This window comes from Zosterops lateralis, assembly GCF_965231275.1.
Source record: "Zosterops lateralis genome assembly, chromosome: Z".
NCBI lineage: Eukaryota > Metazoa > Chordata > Aves > Passeriformes > Zosteropidae > Zosterops > Zosterops lateralis.
In genome coordinates this window covers 38816304-38837973 of record NC_139800.1, presented here as the reverse complement: position 1 = coordinate 38837973, position 21670 = coordinate 38816304, and the positions used below count along the sequence as shown (strand labels likewise).

General features: G+C 37.1%; 1 protein-coding gene across 1 annotated transcript in view; it reads right to left on the bottom strand.

The window, feature by feature from the left end:
• Nucleotides 1–1293: 1293 nt before the first annotated feature.
• Nucleotides 1294–21670, bottom strand: part of DAPK1 (death associated protein kinase 1) — an 83339-nt gene continuing 62962 nt past the window's right edge. Inside the window, exons 16-25 of the mRNA XM_083883580.1 lie at nt 20656–20853; nt 19028–19126; nt 16222–16299; nt 14143–14365; nt 11597–11785; nt 9620–9817; nt 7264–7402; nt 5836–5956; nt 4345–4533; nt 1294–3715 (exon numbers count right to left, since the gene is read on the bottom strand). Coding sequence (XP_083739706.1) covers nt 2483–3715; nt 4345–4533; nt 5836–5956; nt 7264–7402; nt 9620–9817; nt 11597–11785; nt 14143–14365; nt 16222–16299; nt 19028–19126; nt 20656–20853 — 2667 coding nt within the window. The 3' untranslated portion in view covers nt 1294–2482. The remainder of the gene's footprint in view (nt 3716–4344; nt 4534–5835; nt 5957–7263; nt 7403–9619; nt 9818–11596; nt 11786–14142; nt 14366–16221; nt 16300–19027; nt 19127–20655; nt 20854–21670) is intronic.

The window sequence follows — 21670 nt, the reverse complement described above, 5'->3', positions numbered from 1 at the left end:
CAGAAAGGATGCTCACTTGTAACACTTGGCTTTTATTTTATCCCCAAACTGTCATCTAGGAAACAACTTATTTTTTTCACCCATAGCACAGGATTTATAAGAAAGGAATCTTCCTGTGACTGTGATTCATTTTCCTGAGTTTATTACCATGAAAACCGTAAATTATGCAATAGGCTGTGAGTTCTAGTCAAAGGTTCATCATAGAGTCCACTAAATAATTTATACTCCCAGGTCTTCATTTTACAGTAAATGGAAGCAAGGAACTGTGAGAAACATGCTGTTGGGAAGGGAGAAACAGAAAGAAAGTAAAAGGAGCAGTTTACACACATCTCCAGTACCCATAAAGCATCTGGGGAGGTGGGCAGGGGAGGAAACCTTTTCTAGTAGAAACCCAGAAAGTTTTATGACATGAGAAAGACCCCTCCACTTACCAGAATCTGACAGAAGTACTAAACATGTCCGCAGGAGGAAGCTGAAGTATGGTAGTGGCCATTAATTGACATAGGTAAATAGAGGCTGCACAGAGCTGGGCTCTGGACTGTGTCACTTAGAGCAGAGGTAGGAGATGCTGAACGCAGTTTGTCAGAAGCAGAATATCACAAACACAGATAGCTCAGGGCAGGACTGCTCATAAACCGTAATTCTTATTGAGGAATAGACTTTAAAAGAATGGTTAATTATGGAGTGCAGCAATAACTGTGGCCTGGGGAAAGATTTAATGAAGCAAGGGTAAAATAGGCAAAGAAAGGCAGGTAGAAACAGCAACTAGCATTTTAAGATCTTGCTTAAAACCTTTGCAGCATACACAGGGGAGAGGCATTGTGCAAAGCTGCCTGCATAGTGTGCCATACCACGACTGTGCAACTATCAGGGAGTGATGCTGAGATTTTAAATAAGCAGCACCAGCAGAGTCCCTTGTGTGATGAGGGGATATTTAAGGTAAAGGACCATTATTGCAGCACAATTTATAATGCAGTGTCCTCTCTGCAGCACAGGATTATCTGGAGAATTCCTGATGACGGACTCACATCTGCTGTTTTGATTTCCATTATGAAAAACCACAAAGGAAAAGCTATGTAGCAAACTGCTTTGGCTTGCCATTTGTTAAAATGAATGCAGATCCCTCTGCTACACAGGGACCACCTCTGCAATAAAAAAAACACCCCATAAATATTCCTTCAGCATACTAAGAAATCCCACTGAAGTCAAACAGGAGGTTCCCAGAATTTCAGAAGGCAGGCATTGCCTCTCCTCAATTCTGACTGTAAAGAAAAAGGAAGTTTTGATGTCCTTCAGCAACAGAATGTGATCAACAAGGATGCAACAGGCAACAGTTTATTTGTAGAAAAATCCTTTAAAATTTACTACAATGTAAGATTAAGGAAAAAATAGTCTTAATATATATACATACAATATATATAAACAAACACATATCGCACCATGAAAATTACATGCTTTTTAGAACAGAGAATGGATCATATTCCCTCATATCAATTTTAAAGTAATCACTGCAAGAAACCTTGCTTCCTTTTTTTTTTTTTTATCCCCAACAAAGTTTTCAAGTACAGGAAGTAAGTAATGCAGGATCTAATAGTAGAAAACCTTTGTTATACACAAATTACAACTGACAGCTAGACAATATTATTCTGCAGTATCCAACACTTGTGTTTTTTGAACTCTATTATAATGATACAAACTTTTACCTGAGGTGCATGGAAATAATGAAGCATAATAATTGGCAAGTTTAAGAGATTTTCACATTATGATTTGACTGTAATTGAAGTTGATTAGGTATCACATCTATACCTATAGTACTGGCACAAGAATGCTCTGCGTGAGTCATCACCAATGACTTAAAACTGCAGGAAAAATTAACAGGCAAGCACCACTTGCAATGATAAGCATGCAGACAATTTGAGTGAAACAGAGGTAGCATGTTCTTGTAACTCCAGCAGGGTCATTCAAATCAACTGCACTCTCCCTTCTGCAAAAGGCACTCACTTTTTCAGCTAAAAACTATGCACTTAAGTTTGGTCACGTTGACCACAAATGGTGGATTTCTCTCCTTACAAATATAAAAAAATGTTAAGCAGACAACACAGTGAAAAAAAAAAAAGAATGTAAGAAACACACACATAAGGTACTATGTGCCATTCCTCTCCCCCTACCTTTTAGGGGGAGAATTATATTAAAAAATTGCAGTGTGTAATGCAAAAGTTAAGACTTTCCAGTTGAAATGGCAGTATTAAGCAGCACATTCTCAATCAGAAGTAGTTTTAAACCAGCAGAAGTACACCAGTCTTTTTAATAAAGAGAAACAGTTCACAGTTAGGAGTAGAAAGTTTATGCACAAAAAAGGTGGTGCCAGAGAAGGATCCTCTGTTGCAAAAGCTCATAAATTACAGTATGCACTGCAACTTTTATACTGTATCTTTTTATCCTTTCTGCACTTTGAAAGGATGACCACACAAAACACCTCCTCTTACCGTGACACTACAGAGCTAATTGAGTTATAAGATGTGCCACTGTTGCAACTGGAGGCATAAGCCTCTTGACCATTAGCATCTAAATTAATTTTGAATACAGAAGATGCCTTCAGTAAGAAATCTGCTGCATCTCTGCGACCTAATTCCCTCAGCTTAGACATGAGTATGCCTACAGTGCTGTCAGGTGCATTACTCCATTCCTGCAGAAGGGCATGAACTGGGCTTGAGAGAAAGTAATTTTGTGTTCCATTATTTGTATTGTACTTTGCAACAAGATCAGGGAGGCCCAGGTTCATGGCAAGAAGGCACCAGTCTTTGCCCATTGGATCAGGTGGATCCAAAAGTCGACTTAGTTTTCTCCTGGTCAGTAGATTCAGATCAGAAACGTGAATATCCATTCCTAGGCTTCCCTGGGAGTAAACATCAAGACACCCAAAACACAGTATACTGCTAAAGCTCTCTTTATATCCCCCCATAGTGTTAGTTAGTGATGTCTCCTTTTGACTCTGTGCACGGAAAAAGTCTCTAGGCTGGTAGACCATTACTGGTTCATGATGTTCCCTCAGCTGCTGAGGACTAAGGTAATATTTCCCGGTCAGAAGACCTGGTAAGGTTGTGGCTATTAAGTTATCAATGGTGCTGCACACAGAATCCAGAAGTAAACAGCACTTGATCTTCTCTGTTTCCAGTCCTCTAACTTGAACCTCTATACCCTGCCCATGGTTGACCAGCAGCACTAAAAGCTCAGCTCCACGATTCATAATCTTTGATCCATTTACCCACAGACGTATATCAGCATCTCCCTCTGTGCTCTGCTGATGAATCCACCGGCAGAGATTCACCTGAACTTTATGAAAAATTCCACAAGGAAACGGGGTAAGATGTTCCACAGGAACGATTCTAACACCACCATAAATCAGCACTTCATCCTCCTCATCTGTCCAAGACCTGTGGAGATTGTCAGTCTTTATGAGAGCAGGAATATCCACCATTGCTCCACTGCTAAGGTCCCTTGCACAAATATCCATGGCATCCAAAATCTGTATCAGTTCTTCCACATCACTATCTGTCACCAGACGCTGGATGTCCTCTATGGTGTACCGACCTCTATAGTGATGGAGGGCTTTTGGGTTCTCCACTGACAAGACTTTTCCAAGGACATTAGAACAGAGCCAGCGAGGATCCAGAAGCACAACATCTTGGACAGTTTCACTCTGCATAATGTTAATCTGTTTATAAATATGAAAGTTACTGTTTACATCTTGTGAAGTACAAGATGATAGCCCATGTTCTCACCTTCCTAACAGACTGACCTGACAATGTGATTAACACTGCTCACAGGAAAAAACCAAGAGTGCATCTAAATATATGGCAAGCACTCAGAACAAAAAAACCAGATCTTGTTGTTATTTTCCACTAGTAATGAAATGATTAGAGCCCAACAGCTGGAAAGTCTAGTCATGACCTACAAGCTGTTTGTATGCAAAGCTGTTATCCTACTATTCAATTTCTAATGGACACATATAAATCTCTCATATGCAGTGAACATTTTGTTGAAGTTGATAATATATATAGCAATCCTTTCTGGGTATTTGATTCTCTTACAACTATATAGCAATAGTTATATTGCTACAGCAATAAACTAATTCTTCCTGTCTCAAAGAGATTACAATGAACAAAATAGAAGCCACAAGACATAATAATAACAGAAAGTGTTAATAAGCATTCTCTTATGATGTTTTAAGAGGAAGAGAAAAAAACCAAACAATTTTAAACATTTGCTTAAACTCATAAAGCAATATTCTACCGGAACAGTGTCATGCAAATAAAGAGATGGAATTTAGATAAAAATACTTACTTCTCCTATGCTATGTAACTGCTGCGCAATATGCCGTAGGTCATTTTCACTTGCTAGGGGGTTAAGATGTTCCTGTACATCATACACAAACTGCTGCAAGGACATCAGCTGGTTGGGTCCATTAATTTTTCTCCAGGAAGGCAGTGTGGAGATTATTTTTTCACACAGGTGAGTCATTGGTGGACAAGTCTTAGAAAAACACAGAAAGCATCCATTTGAGAATAGTGGTACTTTTTTTTTTTTTTAATGGAGGGCTAATCCACTCAAAACAGATGTTCAGATCTAAGAGTTCTCTTTGTGCTGGACTCTTACTCTTTCATCTGGCATCTACTTGCCATAAGATCTGTCTACCTTTTCTTAAAATAGTGAATTGTGGAAGCCAGTTTCTCTCTGAAATAAGCAAATTTTCCAAATATCACCATGAATTGCTATCATGAATCTGTAAGTTAATGCTTATTTCTGAAATGATCAGAATTTATTTACAATCTGTACTCATCAGTACCTTTACAGGATCAATTTACTTCAAAAGGTGAGACAGCTGGGTACTAAATAAGATGCAAAAATGGTACTTTGATGTATTTGTTGCCTTAGACTTACTTCACTGATGCCTTCTTGCTACATTCTCAAGCCGCAGCCTCCATTTATGCAGTAAATCCCTTCAGATTTCAAGCTAGTGACCATAGCTATAATAAAGCTTTCTTAGAGAAGAGAAGTTTACAAAATCAGGACACCATCAGGAATGTAAAATAGGCTGAATTTTACATGAATCCAAATATTTTCCTCAACCCACTGAAAATTAACTAAGTAATACAGCCACTTTTAACCAATTACAAAAAAAGTAGCTTCAAAAGTAGCTGCAGATAATCTTGTTGGTGTGTAAGAAAATATTAATCCATTTAGCACAGACTACAAAAAATTTGGTCACCCTTAGTATGGAAGTCTCCATGGATTCATGGTGATAACATCAAACCATGGCTACACTTTACCTTTAGTCTTGTATGCATATACCTACACATACAGATACAACTGCAAGCAGTATCTTCCAATTCAAATATGCAGTCAAAATATTCACTTTACATATCCATATTTGGAATTATCTTTCTAACAGCTGAGAAAACTGTTCTACTCTGGTGGGTTTTTAGTGAAAAAGCTTATTTTCCTGAAATATATTTATAATATATTTCTCTGTTTCTGTATAGTACTGAGCTGATTAAAAAAAAAAAAAAAAAAAAAAAAAAAAGGAGAGGCAATGCTGGAATCCAGTTAATACCAATCAAAAACCAAAATTATGACTTTAAACTGAAATCTCAAATTGTTTCCTTGATATCAAGGGTTTGTTTATCACAAGACCTGTCAACTGTGCTGTTAGAACATTGAAACAACAGTAATTTCTGTACGGTTTACTGTTCTAAGTTTGAAATTTACAGTAGATTATTACACAAGATGTTCACATTTTGGCAGATCCAACCTAGACCATTAGATACTACTTACAGAAATTATCTGGCTTCTTATTTCTTGCAAGTGGTTTCGGAGAAGCTTCATATCTTTAGACCCAGATGCTCCAGCGTCCAGGACAAATAACTTTTCTGAAATTTGCAAATCATTTCCAAATCTAAAGGAAAATAATTATTATTAACTTAGCCACAAATCCAGTTTATTTCTAAAAAAAAAATTATACTTCACTCTTAAAGTATACAGATTTGTTTTTCCTTAAGGGATGATGACGTTTAAATAATTATTGTGCTGAGATATTTTACAAGCACAAACATTATAGCTGCTGTATATTTTTCTTGAAAATTAGCAGAGATACTGAGAGAAAATAGTTTTCTCTCAAGATGAAAAGTGAATATGCATAAGAAAATTGTAACTGCATCACATGACTTGTAATTACAAAACAAAGCATTTTGCTAGAGAAGAGATTACAGGTATTTATTCTTTTTAAGGCCTTAATGTCTGTTGATTGCTTTCTTCTCACTTTAAATAATTCAGTAGTCATTGCTGTTGACAGCTCTCTTTCTCACTTCCTTTTGACTTTTCAACCACACAAACCTGTTTGCCTGGTTCTGGAGAGATTTGCATTTAAAAGGATTACAGCACCAAAGATGATACAGGTATTTTTCTGTTGGTTTATTTCAATTGATTAAGATACTGCCCCCCATCCCTTCCCGTACTAGAGTGCTGGAATTCCTACATCTGTTTCTCGTAAAGCCCAGACAAATGTGTATACTCACAGGTATGGATGATTTTTCATACCCAGTGTTTCCCACTTACGGGCTTACTCTAAATATAAGGTATTGTTACTTTAAACAATAGTATGTTTGTGGAAAAGTCCCTATCTCCATCTACCATTAGCATGAGCTCCAGAATTTGTTGAAGTTTCACTAACTTCTAGATACTTCTTGGATGACCTTGTCACCTGTGCAACTCCACAATATCCAGCTTTTTGCAAACTGCGTGGGGAGTACTTCCAGGCCTCATTTAAGTTTTTTTCATACCTATCCTAAAGCAGTGAAGAGATAAGGGTAGTTCTCTGATAAAGTTTTCTCTTTCGCATGCAAAGTTTTTAGCTGCAAATGGCCTACTTTTCTGAGACCAGTGCAAAACTCGAGAACTAAGATGTTAAGACAGAAAATTGGAATGGGTCTTTGGATGTAGCCTAGTGTTTACACAGTGAGACCGCCTACACCACAATTAATTTTGACACCACTTGGCTCATTTTAGCTCACCCAGGGCAGCTTACTCACTGTAATATTGGTAAATGTTTCAATTTTAGCACAACATATGCTTCCTGAACATATTGAAAATATCATAATATCATATAAGCCATATAAAAACCTTTCACCTATTCCAGCGCATTTTAGTATTTTTCTTTCCAATTAGCATGTTTAAACATTATGTGTAAATATACTTCTCACTTACCTGTTCCTGATTTCTTTCAACAAGGAGATGTCCTTGTCATACCAGAACTCTCCCCCAGCAGGCCGAGGCAGATTTACTATGTCAGCATGTGTGGCAACCAAAACAACACGCAGGGGACTTTTCAGCTTTCCACCAAATGCTAGAAAAGAAACACTATGAGGCATGCCTACGGAGATGGCTGATACTGAACTAGAAAATCAGAAATACATTTGACATTCTTCATACCAACCACTTTCGTAGTGATTTACCAACTCCAAGCACAGCCCTTAAAAGTATAACTGCTTGTGCTCTGGCAATTATCTGCTTATAGGACTGTCTATATAAGGCCCAAATCACTAGACTATTTGAATAATATCAGAATAACATTTATACTGCATTATTTTATTGGTTTAACAAAAACAGTAATCAGTAGCACTAATGATACAGCTACTAACTACAAACTATGACAGTTGTGAGGAAAAAAGAATTAGAAATAGCAGCTTCTTGAAAGGGTTTTGCATAATCTTTGGATAGTCCTTAATCTTACAGGTGCAGAATAGAGGATAGTAAGAACACAAAATGTCTACAACATTCATATGTTGATATGAATGCTATTTTGCAGTACTTACACAAACAATGACCTCTCACTTAGGTGAGAGTTAAGTAGGAAAGCCTGGCAGAAGCCATGAAAAAGAATGAGAAAGAAAGAAAGAAAGATACAAATGGCATGAATGAGATGACAGTATGGAACACAGAGTTTTTAATCTTTTCTCAAAATCATATTCCAGAAGAGAGTAGACATATTAAACTATTTTAAAAAGAGACAGTATACCCAATCCTGCTCTTTTAAGCCTTAAACAAAGTCACATGAGAAAATATGCTTACGTCACTGCTCAGTTCTCATCAACTAAGAGCTACATAATCTTGAGTAATTCATAAAAAGCCACATTTTCTGAAATCTCTGCAGAGAACTTCCAGGCAAGTATTTTGCTTTTTCTTTTTTTTTTTTTTAATTGGCAGCTAAGGACATAGACAAAAAATCCTGGAAAGTTATTCCAAGAGTTTTAACTTTTCTGCAAACATCAGTTACTAGATATTACTTGACAGATTTGTAACAATAGAGAGATGCATGGGTACCCAGACTGAGCTGATCAGCATAAACACAGATTTAAGTGAAGTATCTAAATAATGCTGATAATCAGATGAGCAAGAAGAAAAAATCAGCTGAGACTGAGGAGCCGTGAAAAGCTTTCAGCAGTTGCAAATTAGCTGTATCTGCAGTTTTGTCACCTTATTCTGACAATTTTCTGAGCTTGAACTTTTGGTTAGATCCAAATGCTGATATTATTAACACTGTAATTTGATCTAAAATAGAAAATAAGAGAATTCAGATGCCTGAACTGAAAACTAAGGGTTGGCCTTGGCTTTGGCTCACTGTCTGGCTGGGATAATGGATAGCAGAACACAGAAAGAGAGCGAAAATAACTCTTTGTACACAATGTTAAGTATTTAATACATTTGTCTGGTGAATCCCTAGCATTGTTACAAATGTCATTGAGTTAGATTCACTAGTTGGAATAATCTTTCTGATCATAGAATCAAGAAATGTATCAGAGCTTGGTTAGTCCAAGAAATTGTAACAGTCTGCAGACTAATAGTCAGCTACAAATGCAAACAGTTATAATTTACTGTATATACACCTGGACTACCAGACATTTTAAGAAAAATGTTATTTAAGTTAATTTAAATTTTTCCCACCAAATAACTTCCAGTAAGCCTGAATATAAAATGAATAAAATTACTTTAAACCTGTGCAAAATTGGAGTATATGAGAAATTTACAAGAAATATTTATTTCTGTGCATCATTACCAAAAAGTTATCATATTTGAAGTCCAAATAGGACTCTAGTTAAACATGAAAGTTGCACGTACTGAGGGGCAATGCTGTTTCATAATACTGTTCTGACCTGTTGTCACTGACAAGAGTAATTGATGCTGAAAATATTGTTTATTGGGGCTAGATATAAGAGGAATTTAAGCTATGTGTCTAAACTTGGTTTTGAATGGTTCCAGCCCTCTGAAACACTCTTGACAGCTTATCTGACATAAAACTTCATCTGCCACGTACAGATGTAAATCCCAGTGCCAGAAGACATTGCACTGTACTTCATGACACTTTTCAATTTAATTAAGTGGCGTGTGCAACTCTTCTGGCTTTTTCCACAGATAAAATCTCCTTCGCCAAGAAACCTAAAGTAAAGTTTGTTTGAATACATGGGGATGAAGACACCCAACATGGATGATGGAGAGTTGCAGAGAAACAAGAAGCTTTATTCTACAGATCTCTAATACTTCATTAACAAGCACAAGAATATACCGATTGGCTCCTCAACTGGGACCAATGATTTCAGGAAATTGAGCCAAAAGGTCACTTGGTTTAACTGGATTTCATAAGGCTCCTCAAGACTAAAAAGCACTATGTGAATTGCAGTGTGATCATTTGTAGCGAAATAATCATAACAGCAGAAGTACACAGGATTCCCAGAGAATTCCCAGATGCTGAAATCACCAACTCCTGAAAAACAGACAAAGAGATGAAGAGATCACACTTCATCAGTAAGCAGGAAACATATTTTGGTCATGGAAATACAAACAAACATTTAATCTGATTTAAACTTTCACAAACATAAACTGTATGCATGTGAGAAAGCAAGACTGAAAATGCAATCATGAACAAAGGGAATGTGTTTCAGTTTCAGAGGCTTAGCAGTTGGACCCTCGAAGTCTGTTCCTTTCTCAAATTCCTGCTCTAGGGCATTTAGCCAGATGCCATAGGTAAGTACCTGTGTTAAATGTGTGCAGTCTCATGCAATTAAATTGAGCTTTGCTTTGAACTACAGCAGCAGATCTTTTAATTGTCTTGAAAACCAAGAATAATGGCTCCCATTAAAGTTTAATATTTTTATTAATTTATTATTCTTCTTAACATGCTACCACTGATTTTAAAAACCACTAAAGCACATTCTAAAAAGAAGCCACTTTGCTTTACAGAATTGTACTGTTCACACTGTGTTGGTAAATCAGAGCTGAAGAATCACCATGTTAAGGGTTCCAAGAGCTCCATGCTTCTTTTCCCATCTCCTTTAGCTTTGGGTGAGAAAAGTGTTAGTATATTGCACTTGCCAGATGCACCATCTGATTAGGGTGATGTAGTACTTGTAGTACTACAGCAAGTACTGCAGCACTTGTAGTACTTCTAATTAAAAAAAATGATGATTAAGATGCACCTCAAACTTCTAGAAGGAGAGGAGTCAGAACACTCCAATCTGCTGCTTTGAGTACAGCGGTTCAGAGTTCACTTGTGTGTACACTTTGTTCTGTATCAAGACAGTAAGAGAAAGAAAAAACGTCCTTCTGACAGTCCATGGCACAACTCTGTTTCCTGTAGAATTTGACTGGGCTTCAAATTATACTGTAGGAAGAAATTAGCCTGCATAAAGAACAAACTTTAGCTGCTTGGTAAACTCTTCAGCATCTAGGATAAATATTTTGTCACTGCATTCGTTACTGTGCACTCACAAGCAGGTTTCTGTTTCCAAAGTAAACTCTTGATTAATACTAACTCAGCTTCGAGATTGCAGCTGCTAAAACATTTTCCTTATGAGAAAGAGACCTGACCACCTATATAAATGACAATTAGTATGTCTAGTGGAATAGAAGCATCATTTTCGTGGTCTCAGAGCCAAAGGCCATGTGAGTACTTATGACACCTTCTGTGATTGACCCCTCTTACTGCTAATGGCTTCAACTGCTGAGCAGTTATAGCTTCCTTACAAAAAAAGAAATGAAATCAGAAGCTCTACTCACAATGACTGATGAGCTCCAGGACTCACCAAATATGCTCCAGCCCTGACATGGAGTGAGAACAGCGTGGCCTTTGCATAGCTGAGAATATACTTAAATGGTGAGGACTAAATGAGACTGAATCTGATAAAATCCCCAGATGAGATAGGTGAAGAAGCTTTCATACTAGTAACCACTTTGCTGACCTGCTCCTGTCATACCAAATCTCTCTTTTCTACTTCCCACTTACTCATCTCTAAAATGTTTCTATGTAATACTACAAAGATCTGATATAAGTGATTAAAACGTGTATTACAACAGCTACCGCTGTTGTAAATTACAACAGCAGATTTACTCTCTCAAACAAATTAAATGCCACCAGTGTTAGATTGTCAAACATGGTCACTACTATACCAAACCAGTATTTCCCCCATTTTTATTTTAAAAAACAAGTAAAATGGCATTAACAGCCCTGCAGCATTAAGGCATCCCAGCCCAGGGCTCTTCTTACCATGCAAGTAGGCATTCTGGATGTCAATGGCCTTGGTGGACTGATCATCAGAAGAGAAATGAGAGTGATGAGCAGGTGATACGAAAGTTTCTAATACTCCTTTGGTCAGGCCTGGCTCAAACATCATACTACGGCTTCTCACGCTGACATTTTCACATCCAGGATAAAGATTCGTAATACTTACTGAAACTGGGTCAGGGAAAAGAAAATGGGATTACAAACCATGTGAAAATCACAGCAAGATCACTTCAAAACAAGTATGCGAGCCATAAAAGTAGATTAAAAAGCAGATTAAAGGTGCTCTTCAAAGAAAGAAGATGTCTATGAAGCTGTGGGCACACAACTACATTCTTACTCTGAATGATTAGAAGGAAAATATTAGAATGATCCTCTAAAGCACTTAGGTCCATTAGTAGATATACCTCCGAACGGGAAGCACAGAAGAAGACTGAAATTTATGTGTATGAAAGGTTCGAATACTTAAAGTTCTATGTTGTAAAGTTATACTCCCTTCTTTTTTTTAGCTAGGGGCTACAATTTCATGGCATGATATATTATTATTGGCATGGAAATGTCACATATTCATATTATTGATCCCTGTAAGTAATGATAAAAAAAATCACACTGTGTAACAAGTGTCTCTGGGGTGGTGAGGGAGAAAAGCAGGCTCTTAACCAAAATTATTTTACTGATAAGCAATTTTTAAATTTCTTGTTTATTCAGATTCTCAGAGTGTAAATGAGAAACAAAAGGGCTTTTTAACTGACTTACACCATCTAGTGGATAAAGATTTCTTTCCCTCACTGGTTTACAAATTCTAATATTTGGGTTATACAAGAGAAAGAGATTACCCATTAGCCATAAAACTACACTTTCATGTTTATCTCCTAGTGTAAAATTTTAAATCTTTTGGCTCTGTAAATACTTATTTATATTTTGCACACTTATTTTCACAGAACTTAAACAAACATATAAACAAACAAATCATGTGACCAAATTGTGCTGATTTAAATACTTATCTGATTCTGTCACTCAGCCCATAATATAATTTACATGCTATATAATGATTTACATCCTGCAAGAACATATACTGAAAGAAGCAAAACCCAAACTTCCAAATGCTAAAATAACATCATAGTAGCTTTGTATGTATAGAACTGTACATCTTTCTGGCTTTTATCTAGGTAAGCTCTTTTGAAGGGCATGCTTCAAATTCACCTTATTTCTACACTGATTTGCCAGTGTGACTGGCAGTCTTTTTGATTTTATGATGGCGTGAGCACATAGCATCACTTCTTTGGTTCTGTTATCAACCAACACACAAAAAATTCTATCTTAAGTCAAACCATTCCTGTACTTCCTCCAGGAATGGATATTCCTTGAGTGATTTATCACCCTTTGTATGACACAGTAAATTAAGATTAAATAAATCAAGAACTTTTGGCTGATTAATTTAATCAAGCTCTTCTTTTTGTTGTCACAGATGTGAGGCCCTTGTGTTAAGTAAACACCAAATGCAGAAACAGTCCCTGTGGATTGTGCCTTGTTAAGCCACTCTGTGAATGCCTTATGCTTCCTCAGGTGAATAGAAAGAAAGTAGAGATGAAAACTACTACTTGCACTGTTCTAATATAACTTAAAATGATGAACAAAATCCAAACCTGCAAGTATTACCCAAAAGCTTTTTTTTTTTTTTTTTTTTTTTTTTTTTAAAGGCAACCCTGGCTTCATCTAAAACTTACACAATAAGACCACTTCTGAACATCAATTCAAACTTGAGCTCCTCAATATGCTTAGCTTGCTTGCATAAGCTCCCAGTGTTAGAAAAGGGACCCAGACAAACATTTCTCTGTCTTTCCACTGTCCTCCTGTGGGTTCTTTGAAAACTGAGCACACACTTACTTAAGTGTCAACCTAGCTAGTTCCTCCACACCTTTAGCGCCTCCTTTGTCCATGCCAGCTTGTGCTTTGTGAGCAATTTATTCCCTAGCATCTGCAAACATTTACTTCTGTTTAGAAAACTTCCACTTTCAGCTTGTTTGAAGACCATTTTAGACACCTTTAACTTGGCTAATTCAATTCTCTCTCTAAGGGAAAAGCACTCCAAGGCATCCGAGGCAGTTCTGAAACCTATTACTTAAAGATCACATAGAGAGATGCAGCAATTGTTCCAACTCTGCAGTCTTTATTGAAGTTCCTCCAGCAAAAACGGAGCTAGTAATGATGTTTGCGGCCAAGGACTTTTTGTGAAAAATAAACAGCAATGTTTACAAGTCCTGTCCTCCACTCTGCATGTTCACTTACGCAGTATGTAAGCAAACAAAACCTTAACTACTTACGCATTCTTGACACTCACTGGTCCTCTTCCTCTTACTTTAGGTACAAGCCTATGCACAGAGAAGTCAATCCCCCCACTCTTTTTCTTTTGTTTCTTACATGATTAGGTTGTCCTGCCTTTTGCAGTGCAGCCAACTGCTTCTTCTTAGGAGCTTAGAGAATAAGAGGAAACTGTTTTTGTGGACAAACATTATGGCTCAAAACTATACCTGAAGGTTTGGAAGACAAAGGAGATGGGGGGAATCTGCTTGAGTTTGTGGAGGAGAGCCTGGGCCTACGTCTTCGGAAAAAGCTTCGTATCAGGCCGCACTTGAGGGACTCCACAAGGGTGGTTTTCCCCGTGCCGGAGTATCCAAACAACTTCAGTTTGATCCGGGGCTGTGGATTCTGTGTGTGCCTCAGCTGCTGGATAAAAATCCCCCGGTGAGCATCCTAAAATTCAACATAAAGAAGAAATCAGAATGTGTGGCAGGGAACTTCTGGCTCCCAACAAATTCAACATGGGGTTTAGAGACACTTTCTTGCCAGAGTGGTGTTCATCTGGTCCATCATGTAAGCCATCAGTTACTGGACAGGCAGACAGAAAAACTGAATGCTCACTGTCAAGAGCCACCTCGATGTTCCACGAAAATTGCACATCTTCAGGCTCAAATCAGTGAACGGAATTATTTTGACCTTCAGTGGAAAGAGCAAAGGCAACAAAACCGGCCTCTTTCAGTGTCCCTTCTTTGAACTCATCAGTCTCAGAAGGTTAACCAATATACATACTCTTATAGAATATACGTGCAGCACTGAAGAATTTTGCTGTGACAGCTGTCACCTGAACCATTCAACAACTCAATGTGCATTTCTTCTCTTCTTTACACCAACTTTTTCTGTGCTTCTCATGTTTGGGTGAATTTCAAGGAAACGGGGAGAAGGCAGGAAAGTGTGAGGACAGAGGAACTAGATACATCTTCCCTTTCTTCATTCCCCCATTTGAAGCTCAGAGAGAGGCTCTATTGTTCTTCATTTGCACCTAATTTACATGTAGGATGAGCACCCCTGTATTATAAGCATGTAGCAACTGAGGTGAGAAATTTGAAAAAACAGTAGTGCATACAATTTTGTTCCTTCCTCACCAGCAGGCATTTATTTAGTAAGTTAGTCACAGTGTAAACACTGCACTGTTACAGCTAATACTGAATCCTCCACAAAAGCCACTATTATAGTAGGTTCTTCAAGTGTCTGTATTAGAGGCAAAATAGTTCACAAGCACCAGAAATAAGTGCAGGGTATGCTCTGTACTAGATGATACTGACCATTTTAAGTAGTTCTATAATATTTTCAGTGGTTAGATATAATTTGTTAATTTCAATTGATTAGATTCTCTAATGTTACAAAGTATAATGCATCTTCCCCACCTATATGAGACAGGCCTTCAGTAATGTATATTCCACTTTCAAGAAGAGAGTTACAGTTCACTAATGTTTCTTTCAAAAGACATCAGACCTTCTTCCTTTGCTCTAGGCCAATTTGTATTATTTTCATATTTACATCATTAATAAATCACAAATTCACCTGCCTGCATGCAGATACAAATAGGAGTTTGGTGTGGGGATGTAACTATGCAAAATGGAGCCTCTTATGACAAACTTTACAAAAGCAGTCACTTCAAAGGAAGTCTGAACTTTGCACTTTCTCATATCTTCACACACATGTAGTTTACAATCCTAGGAAGTATAGATTTGCTGGCAGGCTTAAAGGACATGATTCTACTTCTACCTTGGAAATACACAGTGTGCACCATCTTCTACTAGCAATAGAAATGGTAATTTATTTCTGTTTTTCCAATCACAGACTCATTATAACTATAACAGAATTATTTTAACTGATCTGGCTCCTGCCTGTAATCTCCAGGCAAGTAGGCTTTTTGCAACTGTTCCATATAGTACTAACATTTTCGTAAGGGGCACAAACCCCCACCCTTCATAACCTTAATCTAAGTGAAATGGTGATGGTGGGGAAATAAGTCATCTTGGGGGATGTGCTAATTCTTAACAGTTTATTTTCTACTAAACATGCTTTGCTAGGCACTGTGAGACATTGATAGACATAAATCAATGGTGCAGACTAGCTTAGCCAGATTCTTTAATAAGTACATATTGGCTTTAATTGAGAGCATAATTTCAAATTAAAAATATAAAAAGGAAAAAGAAAAAAAAGACACCATTACAGCAAGGAATTTTGCAACAGCTTTTAGAATGGCTTTGAATGAAAACTTCACTTAAAATTCATACATTCCCAACCTTTTTAAGTCTTGCAAGCAGACTGGCTACATGTTCATGCTGCTCTGCTCTAGCGAGATCTTCTGCTGTCTTCCCATCCTGTTAAAACACAAATTATTAGGAGCAGTTCTTTAATTTTTCTTTTACAGATGGGCATCTGGATACCACTGTAACAAGATACTATGATTCAGTCTGAGAGCAAAGTCAACACTCCACCCTCTGAATCCCATCTCTCTTCTTGCCAAGTAGAGGATGATAGTGATTCCTAGATATTGCCCACTGAATAGATTTAAAAGGTCACAAAGAAGGGACTCATCAGCATATTGTCTCACATGAATAGCACGTGAATGTTTACCAATAGATAAAGACTGACAGTGGCATATCAGCCACTGGAGGATTCCAGAAAACAAGAAACTTGTAAGGGATGCAGTTTAAATTGCATCAGCAAGTTTAAACGGAGTAGCATAGCTGCCTTCTGGTCTTGTCATTTAGCTACCTATGTTTAACAGATCAGCAGTTTAATATTAAAGAGCCTAAAAGAAAAATTGCCCACTGCTTTGACTCTTACAGCTATCTCACGCTATTGTACTGTTTTAAATTTTGGTAAGAGGTAACCAATTTCGGAGTACTTTGCTTACTTCACTATCTCAGATAAGAGAATTAGAAAATACATCCATAGGCAAAACAGCAAGTTACTCTCCTATCAAGTTTCCTGAGAAGTACAGAGTATTACACACTAGTATAGCAACAAGTAAACAAAATTGACATATAAAAAGGGCTTGGTTGCAGGATCCATGAAAGCATATTTTGCACCTACTGGTAATATTTCATTAGAATTGCTGATTGGCCCCCTATATTGCAAATCAGACAGCTTGAAAGAGCTGATCCTGAGTTCAAGTGGCATTTGCAAGCATCTGCATCCAAAATTTTTAATTAATCTGACAATTTTAAAGTCAGTTTAGAAATTTCCATGAGGAGAATCCAAAGACATGGTGCCAAGTAACATGTGAGCACAACAGATGTTTTGGGGCAATTTTCAAACATTTGAAATTATTGTATACTCCAGGAGTGGAAGGTTTTCTCATGTCAATAAACACCATCCATGCAATCAAATAAAAAATAGACTTGTTCCAAAATGGGCTTTAACCCAGAAAGAAGGCAAGCAATTCATAATACAGCCCAACTGTATTATTTCCTTAATAGTGTTGGAAAAGTCAGCTGCTCAGAAATGGCACAGTGAGAGAAGAGAAAGGCCATTAATTCTACTGCACTGGCTCAGAAAGAGCTGTTAATGAAGTTTTCAGCTTAACAGCCTTCTAGCAAACCAATGCAATACTGAAATATAAAAATCACAACATTCAAGTTCCTCTGGTCCTCTCCTCCTTTTTCCTTCTCTCTGCCCCCACACTGCTGGAACAATGGATGGTTATGTATATTCACTATACTGCTCCTGCTAGATTTAGTATCAACACTATTTATTTTGTTATGTCCTTCAAACAGATCTAAACTGAAGAGACAAAATGTACTTTTATCTTGAAAAGATGGTGCCCACACAGGCAATTATACCAACACAGTTGTCATGACATAAGTGAAGTCCAACAGCTCAAGAATTCCCCTGTCACTCTTATATTTTATCTAATCTCTACAGTACATAGTAGTGCAAATACATATACACAATGGAGTGTAACAAACAAAAAAGACAAAAACAAGTGACAAAGGAAATCTGTAGAGGATCTTACCAAGTCCACTCCATGCACATTTCATTATTATTAAGGGACATGGCAATATATAATTCAATAGTTATCCAGAAGTAATTATTAACTCCTAAACTTATTTAAGCCACAATTCCAAGTTCATTGACATTCTCCTCCTACGTAAGATCTATGCTTAAAAGAAAAAGCTGCAGTGCTAAATCTAGAGGAAAACAACACAAAAATAAGTATTTTCTACTGAATGGGTAAAGCAAATGATACAGAAGTTTTCTTCTTTCCCCCCTCCATTTCAGACATCTCAGGAATAATTTGTTAGGAAAAGAACTCCGAAAAATGTGGACTCAACTAAAATCCAATGACAGCATGTCTTCCTCATACAGAGGAGTAGTTATTTCTAAGCAGAATACACTGGTTACAGTGAGTAGTAATACAGAATGATCTGCTAGATCTGAATACAAAACATGGTTAGTTTGTTCAAAACACACGTAATGGTGTGCATGAAGTCTATAATTTATCGTGCGTATCATGACGGACATTTCATTCCTGCTGTGGGTATGTCATTAGGAGGATGTTTCTCACCTTACCAGGAATGAAAAATGCCTTCAGTATTACTAACTGGAAGCAGTGGTGCTGGGTGATTCTGACATGAAAGATTTAGTTTACAAGGATACTCGCATGCTAGTTCACTCATCCATGCAACTACACATCTCCCTTCATAAATCCAGAACTTTTTAACCCCCTTAAAGTAGGAAAAATGCTTAAAACACATAAAAAGCATTTATATGTTTCTCAAATGTGATGTGAAATGATGTACATCTTAATGAAGTGACTCACTATGCTTATAGAAAACACAATGATACAAGTAATTCTTAGATGAAGAAATTATTAGTTGTAGATGAAGTGGTAGCTGTACTGTACCATAATCAGTTCCAAATTCAGTTGCAAGAAGGGAACAAGTAGACAAGAGAGATATAATAAATACCACTCACGATGTATATTATACAACAGCCTTTAAAAAAAAAAATTCAAAATGTAATTTCCTTTTCCTACAGCTGTCTCTGAGTTCTTTTTCTACTTTCAGGCATAGAAGAAGAAGAGCGTCTCTCAATACTTACAGAGGTTAATGCTTCTACATTGGCACCAGTAAGGCAAAGGAATCGGACAACATCAAGAATGCCATTATTTGCTGCCAGGTGTAAAGGTGTTCTTCCATACTAACATGAGGAAAGAAGTGTTTAGTCAAAGAACTTCACTTTAGGTTTCATGAGTAATAATCAGACATATTATACAATTATACATACTGACACGCAGGAAAGGTTTTGCAAAAAGTGCAAGAAAAATCACTTTCGATTGCAGCTTAAGCACAACTGCTCAAAGTGCAATTAAAACAAAGGCTAGATGACTATTTAAAAGATAGGGAAAAAAATTTCTAGCTAAGTCCCTCACAACTGTGGAGGAATCCTTTAGAGGGTTTTTTTTGCTGTATTTGACAATGTCTTTTAATTCCAGAAAATTTAATTGCCTTTTTACTTAATTAAATATCAACCACTTAAACAACACTGATTCCTTAACCATGAGAACTCTGGGTTCTACTTCAATCCAAGTACTGCTGAGGATTAGATATCTCCCTCTGTCACTCAAAGAAATATAAGGAATGAATGAAAGAAGTTAGCATGAAATAATATATATTTTTTGGTGAAGAAGGAAAGTACTGTAAAGTATTACTTTTCCAATTTTCCCTTTTTTTCATTAATCTCTTCACTGACAACAGGTCCTCATTGTTAGAGTCCAGGACACCACTCGGGGCATCCTGGAAGGTCACAGACCTTGGCATAGAGGCCTGAGATCCGAGAAAGAGGGTTTGAAGCCTAGCCAAGGAAGTCTGTCTGTGCAGGGGCGTTTAAAACCCTAGCATAAAGCCCAAAAAGACACAAGCTTTGATTTCAGTCTCTGAGAAAAACTACCAACACAGAGAGGAATTACAGGTCACAAATGTGTGACAGACAGTAATGCAGTTTATCACAAAGTAAAAAAATTTGTAGTTTTGAGTTCCTAGATTTGAAAAACAAAATAAAGAACTTAGAGTGGAATCCTGGGTTCTTCTTGTTCTCCCTTAGCATCCATTTTCTGCAGTGACATGGGCACAAAGTAGTTTGAGAAGATTGAGTCAAAGCAGAAATGACCCTTCTAGTATAAGTACTAGACATTAGTATGAAATTGTAAATAATAGACACATAATTATCTGTATAAAAGGTAGTGACCTCCCATTGAGAGTGGAGTCGCGTTGTGTCCAAGCTGCTGTAAACACCCTAGCCAGGCACAAAAAATTGTAAGATAAAAATTAATAAACATGCAAGAAACCAAAAAAACCCAAGACCTTGAAAACTCCAGTTCATTCTCATGCCTGGCTCAAAGTCTTCAGAAAAAAAAAAAGACTCACTTGAACCACCACCTAAATCTTGAAAAAAAAGAAACCAAACCCAAGACTCATGACATCCACTTCTGGTTTTGCATGTTCAAGTCTACTGTTACCAAAACTACTATTTATTCTCTGCTGGTAGCCTACTGAACTTTGAAATTTTGGTAAATTTGTGAGGTGAGTCATTTAGTACTTTTCATTTGGCCACTGTGAGAGACAGAAGACTCAATGTAAAGTCCTTTTCCTACCCAAGAACTTGAAAAGGTCACCTAATGCAGCAGGTGAGCTAATAAACAACTTAGTTCAGCATCCATATTCATTTACCTTATTAGGGACATCCAAACTACAATTTGCTTCACAGAGTGCCATCACAATAGGCACATTCCCATCTTTGCAGGCCACATGTAAGGGAGTGTTGCCATGCCTGTCTTGGAAATCTACAAAACATCCTTGACTGATGAGAGTTTTAACTACTTCTACTTGACATCTTCTTACAGCAAGGTGCAGGGCTATATGACCATCCTGAAATGAAGAGACAGCTTGTGAGATCAAATAATGCTAAAAAGTAAAGTCACAACCATCTCAAGTAACAGGGTACATCTCCTTGCCTCAAGAATCACAACGGTTTTTAATTTGAAAGTGGAGGCAGGGAGATGCACCATATCTGTCAGCAATAAGCCATGAGATGAAAGCAAATTTCTGTTAAACCATTGGTCTTTGCAGTGGAACGGATGAAATACAAATACCCATTCTCCTTTAACAGCTTTCCTTGGAGGGAGGAGAGTGATCAACAGTAACAACAAGCTGAATATTTTAAATTCTAGGAGAAGTTAGTGATGCAAAAGTCATGCAATTTGCTTTCTGATCAGTAATTTTCTATCTGTGGAACAACTTAGAGAGACAATGTATCTGGAAAAAACAATTTAATTATTTTGGAAGCAAAAACTTTTTCTGAACTCACTTTAATAATTATTTAGTTAATATCACTAGAAAAGGTAGCTAAAAGGCCAGCCATACCAAAAACACAAGCAATGCCAAATTTATTTATTGGGATTACATAACGAAAGACAAAAATTGATTCTGAATCAAGTAGAGTAATACTTTTAAAATAGTTCTTATTGAAAATGGGTGTGATTTATCCAAGCCATAGTAATCAAAGACCAACACCAAACCCATCTTTTTCTCTGAAGTTAACGGTTTGTTGCCAATTACAGAACCTAATGTTCCTGCAATTTTTTAAAGAGTGTTACTCATGAGGTGATAAATGATAATGAGATGCTAGATCAGCAAAAACCCAATCATGGAGTAATAACCATCAGTGGACAATCTTAAAGACTAT